The 23,135-nt window shown below is 48.6% G+C and overlaps 1 protein-coding gene across 4 annotated transcripts in view; it reads left to right on the top strand.

Annotated features, from left to right (window-relative positions):
- The window catches only part of LOC112237328 (lipopolysaccharide-responsive and beige-like anchor protein), a 338,807-nt gene that overhangs the window by 263,269 nt on the left and 52,403 nt on the right, over positions 1 to 23,135 (top strand). For all 4 annotated transcript variants that reach the window (XM_042329672.1, XM_042329673.1, XM_042329670.1 and 1 more), the window contains one exon: positions 18,849 to 19,016. In XM_042329672.1, the coding sequence (XP_042185606.1) occupies positions 18,849 to 19,016 (168 nt within the window). The remainder of the gene's footprint in view (positions 1 to 18,848; positions 19,017 to 23,135) is intronic.

Genomic DNA, 23,135 nt, shown 5'->3' with positions numbered 1-23,135 from the left:
ACAACCCTCTACACCCCTCTTCAACCCCCTCTTCAACCCTCTACTCCCCTCTACAACCCTCTACTCCCCTCTACACCCCTCTTCAACCCTCTACTCCCCTCTATACCACTCTACTCCCCTCTACAACCCTCTACACCCCTCTTCAACCCTCTACTCCCCTCTATACCACTCTACTTCCCTCTACAACCCTCTATACCCCTCTACACCCCTCTACACCCCTCTACACCCCTCTACACCCCCTCTACTCCCCTCTACACCCCTCCACCACCTCCACCACAACCCTCTACTCCCCTCTACAACCCTCTACACTCCCCTCTACAACCCTCTACATTCCTCTACAACCCTCTACTCCCCTCTACAACCCTCTACTCCCCTCTACTCCCCTTACAACCCTCTACTCCCCTCTACAACCCTCTACTCCCCTCTACTCCCCTTACAACCATCTACTTCCTTCTACAACCCTCTACTCCCCTCTACAACCATCTACTTCCTTCTACAACCCTCTACTCCCCTCTACAACCCTCTACTCCCCTCTACAACCCTCTACTCCCCTCTACAACCCTCTACTCCCCTCTACAATCCTCTACTCCCCTCTACACCCCTCTACTCCCCTCTACAACCCTCTACTCCCCTCTACAACCCTCTACTCCCCTCTACAACCCTCTACTCCCCTCTACAATCCTCTACTCCCCTCTACACCCCTCTACTCCCCTCTACAACCCTCTACTCCCCTCTACAACCATCTACTTCTACTCCCCTCTACAACCCTCTACTCCCCTCTACAACCCTCTACTCCCCTCTACAACCCTCTACTTCCTTCTACAACCATCTACTCCCCTCTACAACCATCTACTCCCCTCTACAACCATCTATCTACTCCCCTCTACAACCCTCTACAACCCTCTACTCCCCTCTACAACCCTCTACAACCCTCTACTCCACTCTACAACCCTCTACTCCCCTCTACAACCCTCTACTCCCCTCTACATCCCTCTACACCCCTCCACCACCACTCTACACCCCACCACTCTACACCCCACCACAACCCTCTACAACCCTCTACACTCCCCTCTACATTCCTCTACAACCCTCTACATTCCTCTACAACCCTCTACATTCCTCTACAACCCTCTACAACCCTCTACTCCCCTCTACACTCCCCTCTACAACCCTCTACTCCCCTTACAACCCTCTACTCCCCTTACAACCATCTACTTCCTTCTACAACCCTCTACTCCCCTCTACAATCCTCTACACCCCTCTACTCCCCTCTACAACCCTCTACTCCCCTCTACAACCCTCTACAACCATCTACTCCCCTCTACAACCATCTACTTCCTTCTACAACCCTGTACTCCCCTCTACAACCCTCTACTCCCATCTACTCCCCTCTACAGCCCTCTACTCCCCTCTACTCTCTTCTACACCCCTCTACTCCCCTCTACAGCCCTCTACAACCCTCTACTCCCCTCTACAACCCTCTACAACCCTCTACTCCCCTCTACAACCCTCTACTCCCCTCTACAACCCTCTACAACCATCTACTCCCCTCTACAACCATCTACTTCCTTCTACAACCCTGTACTCCCCTCTACAACCCTCTACTCCCATCTACTCCCCTCTACAGCCCTCTACTCCCCTCTACTCTCTTCTACACCCCTCTACTCCCCTCTACAGCCCTCTACAACCCTCTACTCCCCTCTACTCCCCTCTACAACCCTCTACTCCCCTCTACACCCCTCTACTCCCCTCTACAACCCTCTACTCCCCTCTACAACCCTCTACAACCATCTACTCCCCTCTACAACCATCTACTTCCTTCTACAACCCTGTACTCCCCTCTACAACCCTCTACTCCCATCTACTCCCCTCTACAGCCCTCTACTCCCCTCTACTCTCTTCTACACCCCTCTACTCCCCTCTACAGCCCTCTACAACCCTCTACTCCCCTCTACAACCCTCTACAACCCTCTACTCCCCTCTACAACCCTCTACTCCCCTCTACAACCCTCTACTCCCCTCTACATCCCTCTACACCCCACCACTCTACACCCCACCACTCTACACCCCACCACTCTACACCCCACCACTCTACACCCCACCATTCTACACCCCACCACTCTACACCCCACCATTCTACACCCCACCACTCTACACCCCACCACGCTACACCCCACCACGCTACACCCCTCCACTCTACACCCCACCACTCTACACCCCACCACTCTACACCCCACCACTCTACAACCCTCTACTCCCCTCTACAACCCTCTACTCCCCTCTACAACCCTCTACATTCCTCTACACCCCTCTTCAACCCTCCACCACCACCTCTCTCCACCCCAACCCAGCATCACCACCCCTGTCCTCCCCAACCCTCCACCTCCACCACCACCCCTCTCCACCCCAATCCAGCACCACCACCCCTGTCCACCCCAACCCTCCACCACCACCACCCATCTACACCACAACCCTCCACCACCACCCCTCTACACCCCTTTTAAATCCAACCCACCACCCGTCTGGCTCCCCTAAACACGGCTCCTTGATTGACCCAAGCTTATACAACTCCAAGATTCATGACCCTCATTGTAAATACATAGGTTTGGGATGTACCCAGGATTACTGGGATTGTAAACAGGCCCATGGTGGAGAGACCATGTCTTTACCTTAACCACGCACACACACATACACACACACACATACACACACACACACATCACACAGGGCTCCCGAGTGGCGCAGCGGTCTAAGGCACTGCCTCTCAGTAATAGAGGCGTCACTACAGACACCCTGGTTCGAATCCAGGCTGTATCACAACCAGCCGTGATTGGGAGTTCCATAGGGCGGCCCACAATTGTCCCAGCATCATCCGGGTTCGGCCGGGGTAGGCCGTCATTGTAAATAAGAGTTTGTTCTTAACTGACTTGCCTAGTTAAATAAGATGCACACACACTTTACTCTGGTCTTGATGTTGCGTGACACAGAGATCAGGGGAGATTGTTGATTTTACCACAGGGTCTGAGGAGAGGTTAAGAACTTGATCCCCCCTCGCCAGATAACTAGACGTCTCTGGTCACTGTCATGTTTCACCGGCATTCCACAATATATGACAAATACCCCCTCTGTCTCTCTCTCTCTCTCTCTCTCTCTCTCTCTCTCTCTCTCTCTCTCTCTCTCTCTCTCAGATATGTTTATGATTAGGGTAATAGCAGGGGATCATGTGCTTTGGCTCAACCAGCCACCGGGGTTACTGGTTCTACTAGTCACATACATGCCCAACCTGGAGTTTACGGAGCTGTCAGCAGAATTACAAGAGGTTAGATGAGTGAGAGGAGCCACACTGAAGGAGTACAATAAACTGAAGGGGAAATATGTATTCATCAAGATCAAATATTCATCCTATTAAGATCACGACATAGTCCACTGAGACTGTCGTGATCTTAATAGGATGACTATTTGATCTTGATGAATACATATTTCCCCTTCAGTTTATTGTACTTAAAGCTTAATACCTTTACACTGAAATAAAAACTGACGATTGTAAATCTTCACACCATTCTGTGTGTGTGTCCATCCGTGTGTGCAAGTACATGTGTTCTGCTATACATTTTATGTCATGGCATCAACATGTGTGTTTATTTCAGATCCATTCATGCGTATGTTATCTAGATAAGCTAATAACAAACTCACAAACCCTATATATTCATCCTATTAAGATCACGACATAGTCCACTGAGACTATGTCGTGATCTTAATAGGATGAATATTTGATCTTGATGAATACATATTTCCCCTTCAGTTTATTGTACTCCTTCAGTGTGGCTCCTCTCACTCATCTAACCTCTTGTAACTCTGCTGACAGCTCCGTAAACTACACGCATGGGAAAGGACCGTAAGGCCATAAGAACACGATGCTCAGACCTCTTTATAAAGAGTGACAGGAACATCCACTAACCCACTCAGAAAGAGAGAAATGTCGAGGGGGGAGACCCCACCCAGAAAGAGAGAAATGTCGAGGGGGGAGACCCCACCCAGAAAGAGAGAAATGTCGAGGGGAGGGAGACCACCCAGAAAGAGAGAAATGTCGAGGGGGGAGACCCCACCCAGAAAGAGAGAAATGTCGAGGGGGGAGACCCCACTCAGGAGCTGCTTGGTGGGTCAAACCAGTTGACTGATGGAACAGAAGCTGAGCGAGACAGAGTTGAACACAGGTCTACACTCCAAACCCACCACGGCTTCTCCTCGTCCCTTTGGAAGTGTCAAATATCTGTCAGGTAGTCCGACAGCCTACAGGAACACTCCCCTCAGGTAACTGTGACAGACGAGACGGTCGTCTTCTCTGTGAAGTGCCTGTAGACGGCAGCTAGTCCTTTAGTGTGAAGTACAGTAATGGACACACACACACACCGTTTGTTTGTTGGGAGCATCACACTCGTACGCCGGCGGTTGGCTGTCTCTCCCTACTCCGCCAGCCAGCCGGGATCAGTGAGTCAGGCCGTGCTGAGAGACGAGAGCCCCTTTAACTTGACCCATATGGTGTTACTCACTGAGACCCCATAACGATACCCACCCTACTCTTCTGTTCTTCTCTGTCCAAGCACTGAGGTCTGTCAACTCAATATGCTGACAGCCCCTCACGCAAAGTGTGTCAACATATGGGACAAGGCCATTATCCAAAATGGTTGAAGTCTATGAGCATGTGAAAGAGAGGGGTAGATTGGGGGGTGTTTTGGTGTGCTTGAGTTGAGCTGTGTGTCAGACTGTTTTTTTCTTCCAATCAGACATTTTGAAGTGATGTTTGCTTTGCTGATCGTATCGTGCCCCTGGCATATTTATAGCGCTCCCCCCTACACAGAGGTGTCATCAGGGCTGTGGGAAGTGTCAGAAGGAAGGGAATGTGTGTGTGTGTGTGTGTGTGTGTGTGTGTGTGTGTGTGTGTGTGTGTGTGTGTTTCCCACACGCCACCCTATCAGGCTGCTCTGCTCCTCTGGTATGACCACCGGCTACACGGGGTCAAAGTTCACCCATGTTTACATTCGCCTCTCATCCCCACAACTCTCTCTCCCAATACAATCAGGCAGGCACCAGCCGGGGACACCCGTAATGCTCACTCCCTCTCTCTCTCCCAGGACCCCCAGAGGGACCGCTGTGAGAGTTGAGGTTAGCCGCTAATACCGCTAACTGCTAACAGCATAGTTCCTGAGTTAATAAGTGAGAGCACCGAGTTAGCCTAACTTAGCGTTAGCTTAGCTTAGCGCTGATCCATCCAACTGGCATGGGAGTCTGTGAGGCTACAGTATAACATTACAAGGCCTGCGGCAGGGTGGGAACGAGCTACAGCGTCTGGTCAACGTCAGCCAGCGCTCTCTGAAGGGGTATTGTCATATGCGAGGGCAGACATGTTTACTGTGTGCTCTGTGTTTTACGAGCTCTAACCCCTCCTTCTCCTGCTCTCTCCTCCTCTTCAGTGATGTAATGGAGGAGGCTGAGGCTGAGGGAGCCTGAGAAATGGCATGATCTATGGCCGCTGACACACTCACTCGCTAATGCTGTCTCTCTCCCTCTTGCTTCCTCTCTCTCTCTCCCATCCTCTCTATCTATCTCTCTCTCTCTCCCATTCTCTCTCTCTCTCCCTTCCCCTCTCTCCCTTCCCCTCTTTCCCCCTCTCTCCCTTCCCCCTCCCCCCTCTCTCTCTCTCCCCTTCTCCCTTCCCTTCTCTCTCTCCCTTCTCTTCTCTCTCTCCCTTCCCTTCTCTCTCTCCCTCCCTTCTCTCTCTTTCCCTCTCTCTCTTTCCCTCTCTCTCTTTCCCTCTCTCTCTTTCCCTCTCTCTCTTTCCCTCTCTCTCTTTCCTTCTCTCCCCTCCCTTCCTCTCTCTCCCTTCCTCTCTCTCCCTTCCTCTCTCTGCCTTCCTCTCTCTCCCTTCCCTCTCTCTCTCTCTTCCTCTTCCTCTCTCTCTCTCTCTCTTCCTCTCTCTCTTCCTCTCTCTCTCTCTCTCTCTCGGCCCATGCATGGCCTGGCAGGAGGCTTTTCTGCAGCACTGCAGTTTTTGCAGAGGCTTTCTTTCTCTTCTCTCCCTCCCCCTCCTTACCCTCACTAATATTCCATCTCTTCCTCTCTCTCTCTCTCTCTCTCTCTCTCTCTGGGTGTTTGAGGTGGATTGTGGGACAGGTGGCATCTTTACCCCACTTCGTCCCAGTCAAGCATGCAGGAATTAATGTCCCCCCCCACACACACACACACACTACACGCACACTGACCCTCATCTACACTCAGGTCTGCATTTCAAAGACGTGGCTTTTGACAAGGACGTCAAGTTTAGGTCATCCATCACACAGGGCTCAATGACCCCCAATATCAGCTCCCCTTCCTCCTCTACAGACATCAATCCCCCAGTCGTCTCTATTCACTCTGCTTACTATGCTCTCAGCTCAGCTCATCTCGTTTTCTCATCACAAACCACCTTCCTGCCTGATGTGGAAGGTCATCACAACTTTATTAACACTGGAGCAGCTTAACAGAAGTCATGTTTAAAGGTGCAACGATTCATTTCATTTCAATATCTCTAGTTGCACATGACAAACCGCTAGTGATCTACAGTGAGATTCGATGGAGGGAATTCAACTGAGAGAACCTCAAATAATAATAATTTCGAATGAAATCTGCATGAAAATCTTAAATTAGGTCATGTTTATTTTATTCACTGTGTAAAGATATTGATAGCATTGATAATTGGTTATGTACCCTGGAAGTCTAGTCTCTCTATATATTTAACTTCGAGGTTTATTTTCCATGTGAAGTGAACACAGCTGTTTGCCGGTAAGGACATCCGGTAGTGGTTCTTCCGTTCATACAGTCGGCTCTCTTTACTCTCTCTATCCTTTAGTCTATTCAATGGCACGTCCTGTAGGACTCCGAACCATTTACATCAGGGGATAAGTGTAAAAACTATCCCAGCTCAAGAGGCTTTAGATTAGGGTAGAACTTCAAATCTAGCCTGGGGCTTCTGTTTTTGAGAAGGCCCAAATAACATACTTTTACAGATTTGTTAGTTGGAGTGTACGGATTCTCTTTTCACCATTTACTGATTTAAAAATAATAATAACATCCAGCACTTTAGATGTCCGTGTGACGTCGTTTCCTATTTATACTTCCACCACCAAAACAGTACAGTAAGTGCTCCTCTCTTTATTCTAATATATATATTTATTATTGTTATTAAGTGGTCCGCTCACCCACGTGTCGTTCACCTGAATGAATGAACCCCTCCGGCAGACATAAAGGGGGTTTTGAGTACAAGTTAGTCACCTCCATAAATATATTTGAATCATCTAAGCAACTTCAATCCGTAACCCAATCACATCAACTACGTTACCCAGAAAGAGAGCACTCTGAGTGGACACTGAACATGACTGTCAGACCCCCTAACTAAACACTCCAGTCTGCTCCACAGTCATTTGAGACAGCCTCGTTCTCAGTTCTCTGTCTCTCCCAACAGATATCCAAACAATTCCCCATCCAGTAAGTTCTGCCACTAACTCCAACTAATGGTACTGTACATGTATGTCTGTCCCTGGGATACGCCTGGAGTGTTTACTGAGCTTTTATTCATCTGTTACTCACATACTTACTGTAGATGCTAACAGTGGTGATGTGTGTGTTAGCTTGTTAGCCTTATTCTAGGTGAATGATGCTCGTCTCGGAAAAGGAGCTATAGGTCTGTTGATGAACCGTTTTACTCATCACCCGCTCTTCCTGCTTAGTTTGACCCTCAATCTGGAGCTGTGATTGGTTGGGGGTGTTTGTTTGTGAAACTGAAACACAGTTGGTTAGTCCCTGGTAGTCTTGCGTTAATCTTCGTCAGACCCACTTCTGTGGATTGCGGCGTCTTTTAGAGGGCTCTTGTCATTTTTGATATGGAAGTTGGGAACTGATGAAGTAGGCTGTCACGCACAATTGTCCCAGAGTTGACGTCTGTGTGGGCCATGTCAAAGCTTCATTGCATTGGTTAATTGAATCAGAACCATAGCACTTTCCCACTGCCTAGTCTTTACCATGAATCATACATACCACTTTAGACCCACAGTCTACAGTACAGTACATGCCAGGCCTCCCTCCAGGTCTCTCCAAATACTCTGTGACATGTTTGTTTTGGGGAGATTTTACACAATCACAGCTCACTCTGCTTCTCGTCACCGGCCGAGCAGGATATTCACCCTGCTGTCTCGCCTCGGGTTCCACTTAGACCAGCGAGACGTGTGTGTGTGTCAGGTTCCACTCAGCGCAGCGTTACAGTGTGTGTGTCTGCCTGATGACCTGTACCCAGAAGTCTCAGGGTTGTAAGCTGCGTGATTTGGGAGAGAGGGAGAGACTGAGGAAAAAGGTGCGTGTGCACGGGGGCGCGTGCTTGTCTGTGTGTGTGTGTGGGAGTTTTTCCAATGAGGGGCCACAGAGGCAGAGCTCAGAGCCTGGGCCCCCAGGACGGGAGAGGGGAACTGGGGCATGACGTAAGGAATGAGAGCCAAGGAGGCAGCAGCCATGGAAGCTAACATTCCATTTCCTTTATTCACATACCTGCTGCAAACTGACATCGGGCTCCTCGGCCAAGGCGAGCTAATAGGTCCTTTAATCAGACGCCCGTCAAACGCAGCAAAACCAAACCCCAGATGAAAGGGAGCAGGAGATGCCTGGAAAGGAGGGGAGGAGAACGATGGGGAGGGAGGGGAGATGGAGGGGGAGAGAGAGTTATTATTCTTTTGGAACTTTTGTGGTTGGGGGTGGAAATATTATATGGGTATCATGGGGATTTCTGTAAGTTGTGGACTGATTGTTTAATCTGATAGTGTTACTTAGCTGGGATCTGGAAGGGGGGGGTTCTTAGCTGGTATCTGAACTGTTGAATATTCTGTCTATATACAGTGTGGGTATCTGATTTGACTCTGCCCATTGTGTTGTGAGGAGTGTAGGAGTGCATAAGCCTAATCTAGTTGTAATCAATAGGGCAGTCCCTGCCTGCACTGGACATGTGTGTTCTGTCACACACATGCAAATGGGGGGATTGATTTGTTAAGTGACATTTTAACATTCTTACAGACAGGTTTCCTTAAATCCTTAAAAAGGTTAAAACGTTTTTTTTTTTAGAGCCTGGTAAGTAAGAGGAAAGCATTCCGTGGCACCCCATTAAGAGCAGTGAAATCCACCTCTATAAAGTTCAATGTATGGACAATGTACAGGTAACTGCCAAAATAAAGGAAACACCAACATAAAGCGTCTTAATAGGGCGTTGTGTCACCACGAGCCAGAACAGCTTCAGTGCACCTTGGTATAGATTCTACAAGTGTCTGGAACTCTATTGGAGGGATGTGACACCATTCTTCCACAAGAATTTCCATAATTCTGTGTTTTGTTGAAGGTGGTGGAAAACGCTGTTTTAGGCACCGCTCCAGAATCTTGTCTTTATTTGGGTTGAGTTCTGGTGACTGAGACACACATATGTTTGTTTTACTATCCATGTGGGGACCAAACACTTGATTACCATTCAAATGAATATTTTCCCTAAACCTAACCTTTACAATCCTTAATCTAACCCTAACCTTAACCCCTAACTCTAATCTTAACTCCTAACCCTAACCTTAACCCCTAACTCTAATCTTAACTCCTAACCTTAACTCCTAACCCTAACCTTAACCCCTAACTCTAATCTTAACGCCTAACCCCAATTGTAACCTTAACCTTAATACTAACCACTAAATCTAAAATAGCCTTTCCCTTGTGGGGAATGGCGAAATATTCTCATTTTTCTTGTTTTACTATCCTTGTGAGGACTTCTGATCCTCGGGGGCTCCCGAGTGGCGCAGCAGTCTAAGCCACTGCATCTCAGTGCTAGAGGCGTCACTACAGACCCTGGTTCGATTTTGAGCTGTATCACAACCGGCCGTGACTGGGAGTCCCATAGGGCGGTGCACAATTGGCCCAGCGTTGTCTGGGTTAGGGTTTTGCCGGGGTAGGCCGAATTTGTTCTGAACTGACTTGCCTAGTTAAATAAAGGTTCAATTAAGGATAGTCAAACCAAACACACACACACACACACCCTTTAAACCCCCTATGGTCATTTGAAACCCCTCTTTCAAAGCCACTGACATCTCTTCTTCTAGCCAGGTTAGCCAAAATAATGGGCAACTAGGCATTTTATACATGACCCTAAGCATGATGTTAATTGCTGAAATTAACTCAGAAACCACACCTGTGTGGAAGCACCTGCTTTCATTATACTTTGTATCCCTCATTTACTCAAGTGTTTCCATTATTTTGGCAGTTACTTGTATTTCACTGGTTGGTGGTCAGTCCCACTGTCCTAGTTTTACCACTCTTACTTAGCCTATTCTGGACTGTAGGTACGAAGAAATGTGTCTGTCTCTAATGAGAAAGATGATAGAGCCTCTACATTGTTACTTTGCTATCTGTTACATGTCTTGGTAAATATTACGTTTTTATCATTTAATAATATTTCAAAATGATTCAATTCATTTGGGAGAGTTAAGGGTCGAACGGCGGCTGAACCTGGTCTCTCCCTCCAGACGTCTGTCAACGGGAAGGCTGCAGTCATATCCCAGAGCTCCCACAATTCCATGGGGCAGGCAGCTGTGAGCGGCTCACACACGGCCCAGCTCAGCAGCACAGGAAGTCTGGCAGCTATTGGCTGACCCGACCCGGACCATAACACAGTCGCAACCAGTCGGCACACACTATTAGTCAAGGTTTTTTTTGGTCAGAGCAGGTCACCCCCGAACACATGCACGCACACACACAGGTCACCCCTGAGCCCCTGTGTATATGAAGGTAGCCCCGCTCCCCTCTCTGTAACATCAGACAGCCGTAGAGGAAACATGAGCATGGCGTGCCGTCACTGTTACCAAATCCTGTGTTTTCATTGGAACCAACATCACAACCCAGACAGAGGAACTTGAGGAATACAGGATCGCTAAAATGAGAGCCGGGGGAAATTACACCCCACTTTTCTCCCCCCAGAAATCTATTCATAGAATGTTTTGTGTCATTTAGAGACAGATTAAAAAATATATACACTGCTCAAAAAAATAAAGGGAACACAACACAATGTAACTCCAAGTCAATCACACTTCTGTGAAATCAAACTGTCCACTTAGGAAGCAACACTGATTGACAATAAATGTCACATGCTGTTGTACAAATGGAATAGACAACAGGTGGAAATTATAGGCAATTAGCAAGACACCCCCAATAAAGGAGTGGTTCTGCAGGTGGTGACCACAGACCACTTCTCAGTTCCTATGCTTCCTGGCTGATGTTTTGGTCACTTTTGAATGCTGGCGGTGCATTCACTCTAGTGGTAGCATGAGACGGAGTCTACAACCCACACAAGTGGCTCAGGTAGTGCAGCTCATCCAGGATGGCACATCAATGCGAGCTGTGGCAAGAAGGTTTGCTGTGTCTGTCAGCGTAGTGTCCAGAGCATGGAGGCGCTACCAGGAGACAGGCCAGTACATCAGGAGACGTGGAGGAGGCCGTAGGAGGGCAACAACCCAGCAGCAGGACCGCTACCTCCGCCTTTGTGCAAGGAGGAGCAGGAGGAGCACTGCCAGAGCCCTGCAAAATGACCTCCAGCAGGCCATAAATGTGCATGTGTCTGCTCAAACGGTCAGAAACAGACTCCATGAGGGTGGTATGAGGGCCCGACGTCCACAGGTGGGGGTTGTGCTTACAGCCCAACACCGTGCAGGACGTTTGGCATTTGCCAGAGAACATCAAGATTGGCAAATTCGTCACTGGTGCCCTGTGCTCTTCACAGATGAAAGCAGGTTCACACTGAGCACATGTGACAGTCTGGAGATGCTGTGGAGAACGTTCTGCTGCCTGCAACATCCTCCAGCATGACCGGTTTGGCGGTGGGTCAGTCATGGTGTGGGGTGGGGTGGCATTTCTTTGGGGGGCCGCACAGCCCTCCATGTGCTCGCTAGAGGTAGCCTGACTGCCATTAGGTACCGAGATGAGATCCTCAGACCCCTTGTGAGACCATATGGTGGTGCGGTTGGCCCTGGGTTCCTCCTAATGCAAGACAATGCTAGACATCATGTGGCTGGAGTGTGTCAGCAGTTCCTGCAAGAGGAAAGCATTGATGCTATGGACTGGCCCGCCCGTTCCCCAGACCTGAATCCAATTGAGCACATCTGAGACATGTCTCGCTCCATCCACCAACGCCACGTTGCACCACAGACTGTCCAGGAGTTGGCGGATGCTTTAGTCCAGGTCTGGGAGGAGATCCCTCAGGAGACCATCCGCCACCTCATCAGGAGTATGCCCAGGCGTTGTAGGGAGGTCATACAGGCACGTGGAGGCCACACACACTACTGAGCCTCATTTTGACTTGTTTTAAGGACATTACATCAAAGTTGGATCAGCCTGTAGTGTAGTTTTCCACTTTCATTTTGAGTGACTCCAAATCCAGACCTCCATGGGTTGATAAATTTGATTTCTATTGATAATTTTTGTGTGATTTTGTTGTCAGCACATTCAACTATGTAAAGAAAAAAAGTATTTAATAAGAATATTTCATTCATTCGGATCTAGGATGTGTTATTTTAGTGTTCCCTTAATTTTTTTGAGCAGTGTATATTATTGGTAATAATTCACTCCTATAAAAATGTGAAATGTCTGGCATTTGAAGCTTTACACATGACTAGGCGACAAACAACTCTCAGTTGGCAACAATGGGATCTCTAAGCCTTTGACGATACACAGCAGTTGGTGATAGAAAGCTCCTGATAACAGTAGTGTAGTGATAGAAACCTCCTGATAACAGTAGTGTAGTGATAGAAACCTCCTGATAACAGTAGTGTAGTGATAGAAACCTCCTGATAACAGTAGTGTAGTGATAGAAACCTCCTGATAACAGTAGTGTAGTGATAGAAACCTCCTGATAACGGTAGTGTAGTGATATTTCGGTGCCATCCACCCCCTGCCAGGCATTTACATAAAGGCATGCTAAATTATTCATTAATTATCAGAGGATTCCCGGTGGAACAGGATGAAACAGACAGTGGCTGCTAATTGGCCCATCAATAACCCTGCTGCCTGCTGGATCTCCCTTAGTGGATCTGGATCTCTCCTCAGGAATCTGGCTCTCTAGTCTACACAACACTTCTGGCTCTCTAGTCTACACAACACTTCTGGCGCTCTCTAGTCTACACAACACTTCTGGCGCTCTCTAGTCTACAAAACACTTCTGTCTCTCTAGTCTACACAACACTTCTGTCTCTCTAGTCTACACACTTCTGTCTCTCTAGTCTACACACTTCTGTCTCTAGTCTACACACTTCTGTCTCTAGTCTACACAAGACTTCTGTCTCTCTCTAGTCTACACAAGACTTCTGTCTCTCTCTAGTCTACACAACACTTCTGGCGCTCTCTAGTCTACACAACACTTCTGGCGCTCTCTAGTCTACAAAACACTTCTGACGCTCTAGTCTACACAGCACTTCTGTCTCTCTAGTCTACACACTTCTGTCTCTCTAGTCTACACACTTCTGTCTCTAGTCTACACAAGACTTCTGTCTCTAGTCTACACAAGACTTCTGTCTCTCTCTAGTCTACACAAGACTTCTGTCTCTCTCTAGTCTACACAAGACTTCTGTCTCTCTCTAGTCTACACAAGACTTCTGTCTCTCTAGTCTACACAACACTTCTGGCGCTCTCTAGTCTACACAACACTTCTGGCTCTCTCTAGTCTACACAACACTTCTGGCTCTCTAGTCTACACAACACTTCTGGCTCTCTCTAGTCTACACAACACTTCTGGCTCTCTCTAGTCTACACAACACTTCTGTCCTTCTAGTCTACACAACACTTCTTTCTCTCTAGTCTACACAATACTTCTGTCTCTCTCTAGTCTACACAATACTTCTGGCTCTCTAGTCTACACAATACTTCTGGCTCTCTAGTCTACACAATACTTCTGGCTCTCTAGTCTACACAACACTTCTGGCTCTCTAGTCTACACAACACTTCTGTCTTTCTAGTCTACACAACACTTCTGTCCCTCTAGTCTACACAACACTTCTGTCTCTCTAGTCTACCCACTTCTGTCTCTCTAGTCTACACACTTCTGTCTCTAGTCTACACAACACTTCTTTCTCTCTATTCTACACAACACTTCTTTCTCTCTAGTCTACACAACACTTCTTTCTCTCTAGTCTACACAACACTTCTGTCTCTCTCTAGTCTACACAATACTTCTGGCTCTCTAGTCTACACAACACTTCTGGCTCTCTAGTCTACACAACACTTCTGGCTCTCTAGTCTACACAACACTTCTGGCGCTCTCTAGTCTACACAACACTTCTGGCGCTCTCTAGTCTACACAACACTTCTGTCCCTCTAGTCTACACAACACTTCTGTCCCTCTAGTCTACACAACACTTCTGTCTCTCTAGTCTACACAACACTTCTGTCTCTCTAGTCTACACAACACTTCTGTCTCTCTAGTCTACACAACACTTCTGTCTCTCTAGTCTACACACTTCTGTCTCTAGTCTACACAAGACTTCTGTCTTTCTAGTCTACACAACACTTCTGTCCCTCTAGTCTACACAACACTTCTGTCTCTCTAGTCTACCCACTTCTGTCTCTCTAGTCTACACACTTCTGTCTCTAGTCTACACAATACTTCTGGCTCTCTAGTCTACACAACACTTCTTTCTCTCTATTCTACACAACACTTCTTTCTCTCTAGTCTACACAACACTTCTTTCTCTCTAGTCTACACAACACTTCTTTCTCTCTAGTCTACACAACACTTCTGTCTCTCTCTAGTCTACACAATACTTCTGGCTCTCTAGTCTACACAACACTTCTGGCTCTCTAGTCTACACAACACTTCTGGCTCTCTAGTCTACACAACCCTTCTGGCGCTCTCTAGTCTACACAACACTTCTGGCGCTCTCTAGTCTACACAACACTTCTGTCCCTCTAGTCTACACAACACTTCTGTCTCTCTAGTCTACACAACACTTCTGTCTCTCTAGTCTACACAACACTTCTGGCTCTCTAGTCTACACAACACTTCTGGCTCTCTAGTCTACACAACACTTCTGGCGCTCTCTAGTCTACACAACACTTCTGGCGCTCTCTAGTCTACACAACACTTCTGGCGCTCTCTAGTCTACACAACACTTCTGTCCCTCTAGTCTACACAACACTTCTGTCCCTCTAGTCTACACAACACTTCTGTCTCTCTAGTCTACACAACACTTCTGTCTCTCTAGTCTACACAACACTTCTGTCTCTCTAGTCTACACAACACTTCTCTCTCTCTAGTCTACACAACACTTCTGTCTCTCTAGTCTACACAACACTTCTGTCTCTAGTCTACACAAGACTTCTGGCTCTCTAGTCTACACAACACTTCTGGCGCTCTCTAGTCTACACAACACTTCTGGCTCTCTCTAGTCTACACAACACTTCTGGCTCTCTCTAGTCTACACAACACTTCTGGCTCTCTCTAGTCTACACAACACTTCTGGCTCTCTCTAGTCTACACAACACTTCTGGCTCTCTAGTCTACACAACACTTCTGGCTCTCTAGTCTACACACTTCTGTCTCTCTAGTCTACACACTTCTGTCTCTAGTCTACACAAGACTTCTGTCTCTCTCTAGTCTACACAATACTTCTGTCTCTAGTCTACACAACACTTCTGTCTCTCTAGTCTACACAACACTTCTGTCTCTCTAGTCTACACAACACTTCTGGCTCTCTCTAGTCTACGCAAGACTTCTGGCTCTGACAAAGAATGTTTTTTAGATGAAGGCTTGGTGGCTGAAAGATCTTTATCTTAACCAAGAAGGGTTTTTAATATAATACTTTTAGCAAAAATGGTCATCTTTAATTTACTATCTGTAGAAACTACGAGAATAGAAAGGTTCAGAAACGTTGTCAAACATCACAGCACAGTTGATAATATATGGCAAAGGGGGGTTGAGGGCAGCTGAAGGATGGGATTAAAATCAAACAAAAGAGAACTATTGTAAAATACTCTGCCCCCCCCCACACACACTATTTTTTTAAAAATAAAAAATAAATTAAAGAGATGGTTCTCCCACAACCGTTTTGCTTGTTGATCAAACATGTCTGGGAGAACACAGGGTAGAATTGCCAATGGGCCTCTCTTTTAGCAGCACAGACTGAGAGGCTTTGAAAGACACACCACAGAGCTAGTTCAATATACCTCCGCAGGCACTACCAAACGCTCCCTGAATCACTGATGAGAGAGGGGATTTCTAGGCACTACCAAACGATTGCATCTCAGTCAGAGACAGACACACACACAATACTATTCCCCTCTCCCTTTCCCCAAATGCTAGATCCTCATTACCATAAAGGCGGGCCTCTGGAGAGGGTTCTGTAATAACACAGGCTGTTCTTTGTTTCCCTGCCTTGATTGACAGGAGATTGCAGCACGCATTAAATGGCCATCAGACTCTGCATTAGTTTAGAAACAGAGGGAGCAGGGCCCCGTCAAAGGTCAGGCCTAGCGCATAATGAACTGATCTCTCTCTGTCACACACACACACACCGGTCCCCCATCGGCCCCCAGTCAGCTTGTCATTAAGAGGCCTGTCCTGGATTCTAATAGACATGTAGCCCTAATAAAATGAATCACTCTCTGACAGAGCTTTGAACGTATTAACATAAGTGTGTTTATGTCGGAGGAAATGCAGACAAGAAGCCTGGACGCTGCACCTCTGTTCCAGGGGTGCTCTGTTCCAGGGGTGCTCTGTTCCAGGGGTGCTCTGTTCCAGGGGTGCTCTGTTCCAGGGGTGCTCTGTTCCAGGGGTGCTCTGTTCCAGGGGTGCTCTGTTCCAGGGGTGCTCTGTTCCAGGGGTGCTCTGTTCCAGGGGTGCTCTGTTCCTGGGGTGCTCTGTTCCTGGGGTGCTCTGTTCCAGGGGCGCTCTGTTCCAGGGGCGCTCTGTTCCAGGGGCGCTCTGTTCCAGGGGCGCTCTGTTCCAGGGGCGCTCTGTTCCAGGGGCGCTCTGTTCCAGGGGCGCTCTGTTCCAGGGGCGCTCTGTTCCAGGGGTGCTCTGTTTGGTCTTATTGTTATTAATTACTCCTAAAACATTGATATTCTCTCATATTGTGTGTTTTACAGGGGGGAAATAATTGAGCTATCTGTGGCTACTAATTTCACCATGTTTCCAGGTTGCCAAACTATAATTGCGGAAGTATAATTGTTGAACATTTACAAAAAGAACCATGACGTATAATAACCATAAACCTATTCACACAATTTGTTGTGCACTTATATAACAAATGTTCCCAGTCCTCATTTAAATAGTGTTCTTCCTCCACTCCGCTTCCCAGCTTGCATCCCAATGTTGGTACTGTATTCCCTAGTTAGTGCACTCATTTTGACCCGGGCCCATAGGGCGATATATGTATATAGTGAACATGGTCACATTTAGGACGCAGACCCAGTTCCACATTAAAACCCGGAGACCTTTCAATGCTCTGCCGCCCCAGGGCCTTTTCTCTCTCTCTTTGACACCGACCAATTTATTGATGTTGTTTCCACGGCTCATAAAGTCATTATACAAGAGCTTTCACAGTTTACCATCAGGCTGAGGCTCGATCACCCCGTCAGGGGGAGATGTCAGGATGGCAGACAGGCAGTAGACATCTAGCTGTTCGCTTTCTCTTTTTCTCTCTCTCTCTCTCTCTGTCTGAATCTCGTTCTTTCCCCATTTCTTTCTTTCTCTCGCGCTCTCTCTCTCTCTCTCTCTCTCTCGCTCTCTATCTCTCTCTCTCTCTCTGCCGTTCCTCCCTGATTGAAAGTTATAATTAAGAGAGTGAGAGAGAATTAGAAGGAAAATTAGCTGTCAGAAAGTCACATTTAAGTGAGTGATGGGCCAGCCCTGGCTGTAAACATTTAAATGATATAAATTGCCATTTAAGTGTACCGGTTTAATGTTTTGTCACAGAATTAATGTGACACAAGGCAGCAATGACAATCAAGGCCTCCTCATTCTAATTTGGAACGCGTTTAGAAGCCTTTGTTGTTGCCGTGCCGACAGCTTTTCCAGAAATTAACACAATTGCTGTTTTTATGACAAACCATAAATGTTTTCCCTTCTTTGCCAGCTAATGAGTAGAAAAACAGCTTGTATCTCAATGTTATGGTGAGACAGAGACATTCCAAAGCACCGCTATATACATTATCTCGTCTCGTCGTCCCACGAAAGGGGAAGAAGAGTCCAAAATGAGTCCCCAACGTCCTACTAGAACGGAGTGTTCTCATGTCTCATGTTTTCACACGATTAGCATTGGAGCATTTTCTTCATTATGCAGATGATAGTCAGTGCTGCTATCTGCTATTGAAATGACTTTGAACAAGTTCTGCTTTGAGTTGCAGCTTTTTGTGGGGGTTGGGGGAGTGGAGTAAGCGTTCTGGAATTACAACAATTAGTGGCGAACATAATTTGCAGTCTTGCAGTTTAGCAGGTCTACTGTATCTGCTCATAATGCTTCAGTAGACCTATATAAATAATCATTTGACTTTGTCTAATCCCACCCTTGGTTCTGTGGCTTATGAGTGACTTCAATCAATTATTTGCAAGGATTCCCTACCTCCTATTATTGATGTAATCTTGGGATCCTCTTATACCACTCTATCTATCCAAATCCCCTCTAACCATGAGTCCTCGCTGCCTCACTCTGAACACGGTTTGTATCTTTTTCTGTTCAATATCTGCTCAATAACCCTTTCATTTAGCCCAATCCCCTCTAACCATGGCTCCTCCTCTCCTCCTGTCTTCCCAGGCTCTGGAGAGTGAGTTTGTGTCGTGCCAGCTGCACCAGTGGATCGACCTGATCTTTGGCTACAAGCAGCAGGGTCCTGAGGCCACCAGGTCTCTCAACGTCTTCTACTACCTGACCTATGAAGGGACCATAAACCTCAGCTCCATCACCGACCCCATGCTCAGAGAGGTGATATAACACACACACACACACACACACACAGAGTTGACGTGACGTTTTTCTGCGTATTATTTGTTATAATATTATTTGTCTTTTCCATCCTTAAAATCCCCTGCTGGACATGAATTACTCCACGGTATCACACAGAATCATTAAAGCTCTTAACTGGGATGTTGAATCCAATTCAATTGAAGCCCATTAGCATCAGCAAAAGGTATAATCCTCTGACATTATTGACGCTGTTATTTGTGTTCCATTCAACAACAGGGCTGTGTGGTAAGTAAGTACGATTCAGTCAAGTTGAGTTGCTGAACCCAGCAGTCTTTCATCTCCAGGACTGGGATCCCACTGAAAGCTATATGAAGTGCTCCACTTTAAGGTCTGAGAAAGCCCTTAAAAATCGGGAGTGTGTTTGTGTTTTTCTCGCTCTACTTTCATTCATTATTCATCCTCCCTTCACTTTGAACCAACAGGCAGGCAGCCTCTCCCTCTCTCCCCACAGCAGCAACACGGTACACCAATATAGCAATAAACCACGGCTAGCCCGCTAGCTTACAGCGCTAACTCTCTCATTGACACACTAACAAATCTGGGGCAGGCGAACAGGGTGCTGACCCCACAACTAGAGTGTGACTTCTCGTCTAAAACGGTGCCACTGAAGTGTAACTCAAGGTGCCAGAATGGCAGCCAGCCACTGAGACAGCCTCTTCTGGCCCAGAGGGCACTGTGTGTGTACTGTGTAAACTCTAGCGCCGGGACCATACCAGTATGGGGATACTCGTTAGTATGGGGGTAAAGGAACAAAACACAAAGCGGATTGAACTGGTTTAGAAATCAGCTCTAATGTTGGAAACAAACATCATGATGTCATCCAGAGTATTTCTTTTCTAAACTGTAGTACAATATGTTACATACAGCGGGTTTTTAAAGGGCCAAAGAGATTGGTTTGCTTCATTTTTGTCATGGAAAAAAGAACCTGATACCGGCTACCGTCCTGGCTCTAATAACCTCCAGAGATAACACAGTGTACCCTAAACACAACGACAGCTGGTCAACATAACCTCCTATATAATGCAATATGTATTTCATTGAAGACACTCTGAAGCCCCAAACAAATGATCCATAAACAAATAACCTAATTGCTCTGATATCACAATTACTTATGTTGTGTTGAATATCATCTCGTGACACTATTATGACGTTCAGTTGGAATAAAGTGTATACATTTGAAATGAACAACATTTCCCGTTCACCAACCAAAACCAACCTCCCTCAGAACTTTTACTATCAGAGTCCTGGCCAGAAAATCACCATCTTGACATCGGTGTTCAACAAGGACACACAGTAGGGCGATAGTAGTCGTCATTTCCAGCAGTACACACACCGTGGAACCGTGTTAGAGGTTGATTAGTGTCCGTGGGTGTTCAGCTGAAGGTCAAAGTTCCGCTAGCTAGCTCTGGGACGTTTTGCTCAGGCTAATGTACAAGAGGACCCGTCTTCAGAGACACCCTCTTCATTCAATTCCCAGCTGACGTTTATAAAGGCGTGTGATGTTGGAAACTTGCTGGGCATAGGTCACCTATATACTTGCCCATACTACAATGTTATGGCATATAGGCATGTGATTATGTGGGGCCACTGGCAAGGCCAATCTTCTTCAGGGGCGCTGGTCCGTATCTGATGAATTCTCTATATTCTGTACATTTAAAGGACGGAGGAAGACCCCCTCTGCAGCGAGGCTACGGTCATGTGATTTACTCAACCACTCGACAAGCTGCATCTGGATGGAAAACATGCTGTTTTTATGCAAATAAACGCATCACAGTAACCGCATAACCGCACTTCGTTTTGAATGAAGGGAAATGAATAACCGAGGATGTCCTTGGCGTGTTGTCTGGTTTGTGGGGGTTGTGCGACAACTCGAGGCAGGTTCCTGTTTGCGTGGGTATGTTTAATTTATACTCGTATTACGTGAAAGCTGTAAAATGCAGACTGTTCCCGTCTGTGTATTGTCACTGGTGTGCGACGGCCGTGAGATTTTCCATAATCACAGACAAAGGACAGCGTGAGGTGGAGAGAGAGGGCAGGAGAGAGAGGGCAGGAGAGAGAGGGCAGGGAGAGAGGGCGAGAGAGAGGGCAGGAGAGAGAGGGCAGGGAGAGAGGGCAGGAGAGAGAGGGCAGGAGAGAGAGGGCAGGAGAGAGAGGGCAGGAGAGAGGGTAGAGAGAGAGGGCAGGAGAGAGGGCAGGAGAGAGAGAGAGAGAGAACGCAGGATAGAGAGAGTAGGAGAGAGAGAGAGGGGGCAGGAGAGAGAGAGGGGGCAGGAGAGAGAGAGAGAGGGGGCAGGAGAGCGAGGGCAGGAGAGAGAGGGCAGGAGAGAGAGAGGCAGGGAGGAGAGAGGGCAGGAGAGAGGGGAGAGAGAGGGCAGGAGAGAGAGGGCAGGAGAGAGAGGGCAGGAGAGAGAGGGCAGGAGAGAGAGGGCAGGAGAGAGGGAGGGCAGGAGAGAGGGAGAGAGAGAGGGCAGGAGAGAGAGGGCAGGGAGAGAGGGCGAGAGAGAGGGCAGGAGAGAGGGCAGGAGAGAGAGAGAGAGAGAGAGAACGCAGGATAGAGAGAGAGGGAGGAGAGAGAGAGGGGGCAGGAGAGAGAGAGGGCAGGGAGAGAGAGAGGGAGGGCAGAGAGAGAGAGAGGGAGGGCAGGAGAGAGAGAGAGGGAGGGCAGGAGAGGGCAGGAGAGAGAGAGAGAGAGGGAGGGCAGGAGAGAGAGAGAGAGAGGGAGGGCAGGAGAGAGAGAGAGGGAGGGCAGGAGGAGAGAGAGGGAGGGCAGGAGGGGAGAGAGAGGGGGGCAGGAGGAGGGAGGAGAGGGGAGGGAGGGCAGGAGGGAGAGAGAGGGAGGGCAGGAGGGAGAGAGAGGGAGGGCAGGAGGGAGAGAGAGGGAGGGCAGGAGAGAGAGAGGGAGGGCAGGAGAGAGAGAGGGAGGGCAGGAGAGAGAGAGAGGGAGGGAGGAGAGGGAGGGCAGGAGAGAGAGGGGAGGGCAGGAGAGAGAGGGGGAGGGCAGGAGAGAGAGAGGGAGAGGGCAGGAGAGAGAGAGGGAGAGGGCAGGAGAGAGAGAGGGAGAGGGCAGGAGAGAGAGAGGGAGAGGGCAGGAGAGAGAGAGGGAGAGGGCAGGAGAGAGAGAGGGAGAGGGCAGGAGAGAGAGAGGGAGAGGGCAGGAGAGAGAGAGGGAGAGGGCAGGAGAGAGAGAGGGAGAGGGCAGGAGAGAGAGAGGGAGAGGGCAGGAGAGAGAGAGGGAGAGGGCAGGAGAGGGAGAGGGCAGGAGAGGGAGAGGGCAGGAGAGAGAGAGGGCAAGAGAGGGAGAGGGCAGGGAGAGAGAGAGGGAGAGGGCAGGAGAGAGAGAGGGAGAGGGCAGGAGAGAGAGAGGGAGAGGGCAGGAGAGAGAGAGGGAGAGGGCAGGAGAGAGAGAGGGAGAGAGGGCAGGAGAGAGAGAGGGAGAGGGCAGGAGAGGGAGAGGGCAGGAGAGAGAGAGGGCAAGAGAGGGAGAGGGCAGGAGAGAGAGAGGGAGAGGGCAGGAGAGGGAGAGGGCAGGAGAGAGAGAGGGCAGGAGAGGGAGAGGGCAGGAGAGAGAGAGGGAGGGCAGGAGAGAGAGAGAGGGAGGGCAGGGAGAGAGAGAGAGGGAGGGCAGGAGAGAGAGAGAGGGAGGGCAGGAGAGAGAGAGAGGGAGGGCAGGAGAGAGAGAGAGGGAGGGCAGGAGAGAGAGAGGGAGGGCAGGAGAGAGAGAGAGGGAGGGCAGGAGAGAGAGAGAGAGAGGGAGGGCAGAGAGAGAGAGAGAGGGAGGGCAGGATGGGGAGAGAGGGAGGGCAGGATGGGAGAGGGAGGGAGGGCAGGATGGAGAGAGGGAGGGCAGGAGGGAGAGAGGGAGGGCAGGAGGGGGAGAGAGGGAGGGCAGGAGGGAGAGAGAGGGAGGGCAGGAGGGAGAGAGAGGGAGGGCAGGAGGGAGAGAGAGGGGAGGGCAGGAGAGAGAGAGAGAGGGAGGGCAGGGAGAGAGAGAGAGAGGGAGAGAGAGGCAGGGCAGGAGAGAGAGAGAGAGAGAGAGAGCAATAGAAATAGAAGGGGAACCCCTGTACCAGTACTCTC

This window comes from Oncorhynchus tshawytscha, linkage group LG11 (genome assembly GCF_018296145.1).
Source record: "Oncorhynchus tshawytscha isolate Ot180627B linkage group LG11, Otsh_v2.0, whole genome shotgun sequence".
Classification (NCBI taxonomy): domain Eukaryota; kingdom Metazoa; phylum Chordata; class Actinopteri; order Salmoniformes; family Salmonidae; genus Oncorhynchus; species Oncorhynchus tshawytscha.
This window is presented reverse-complemented; position numbering and strand designations above follow the sequence as displayed.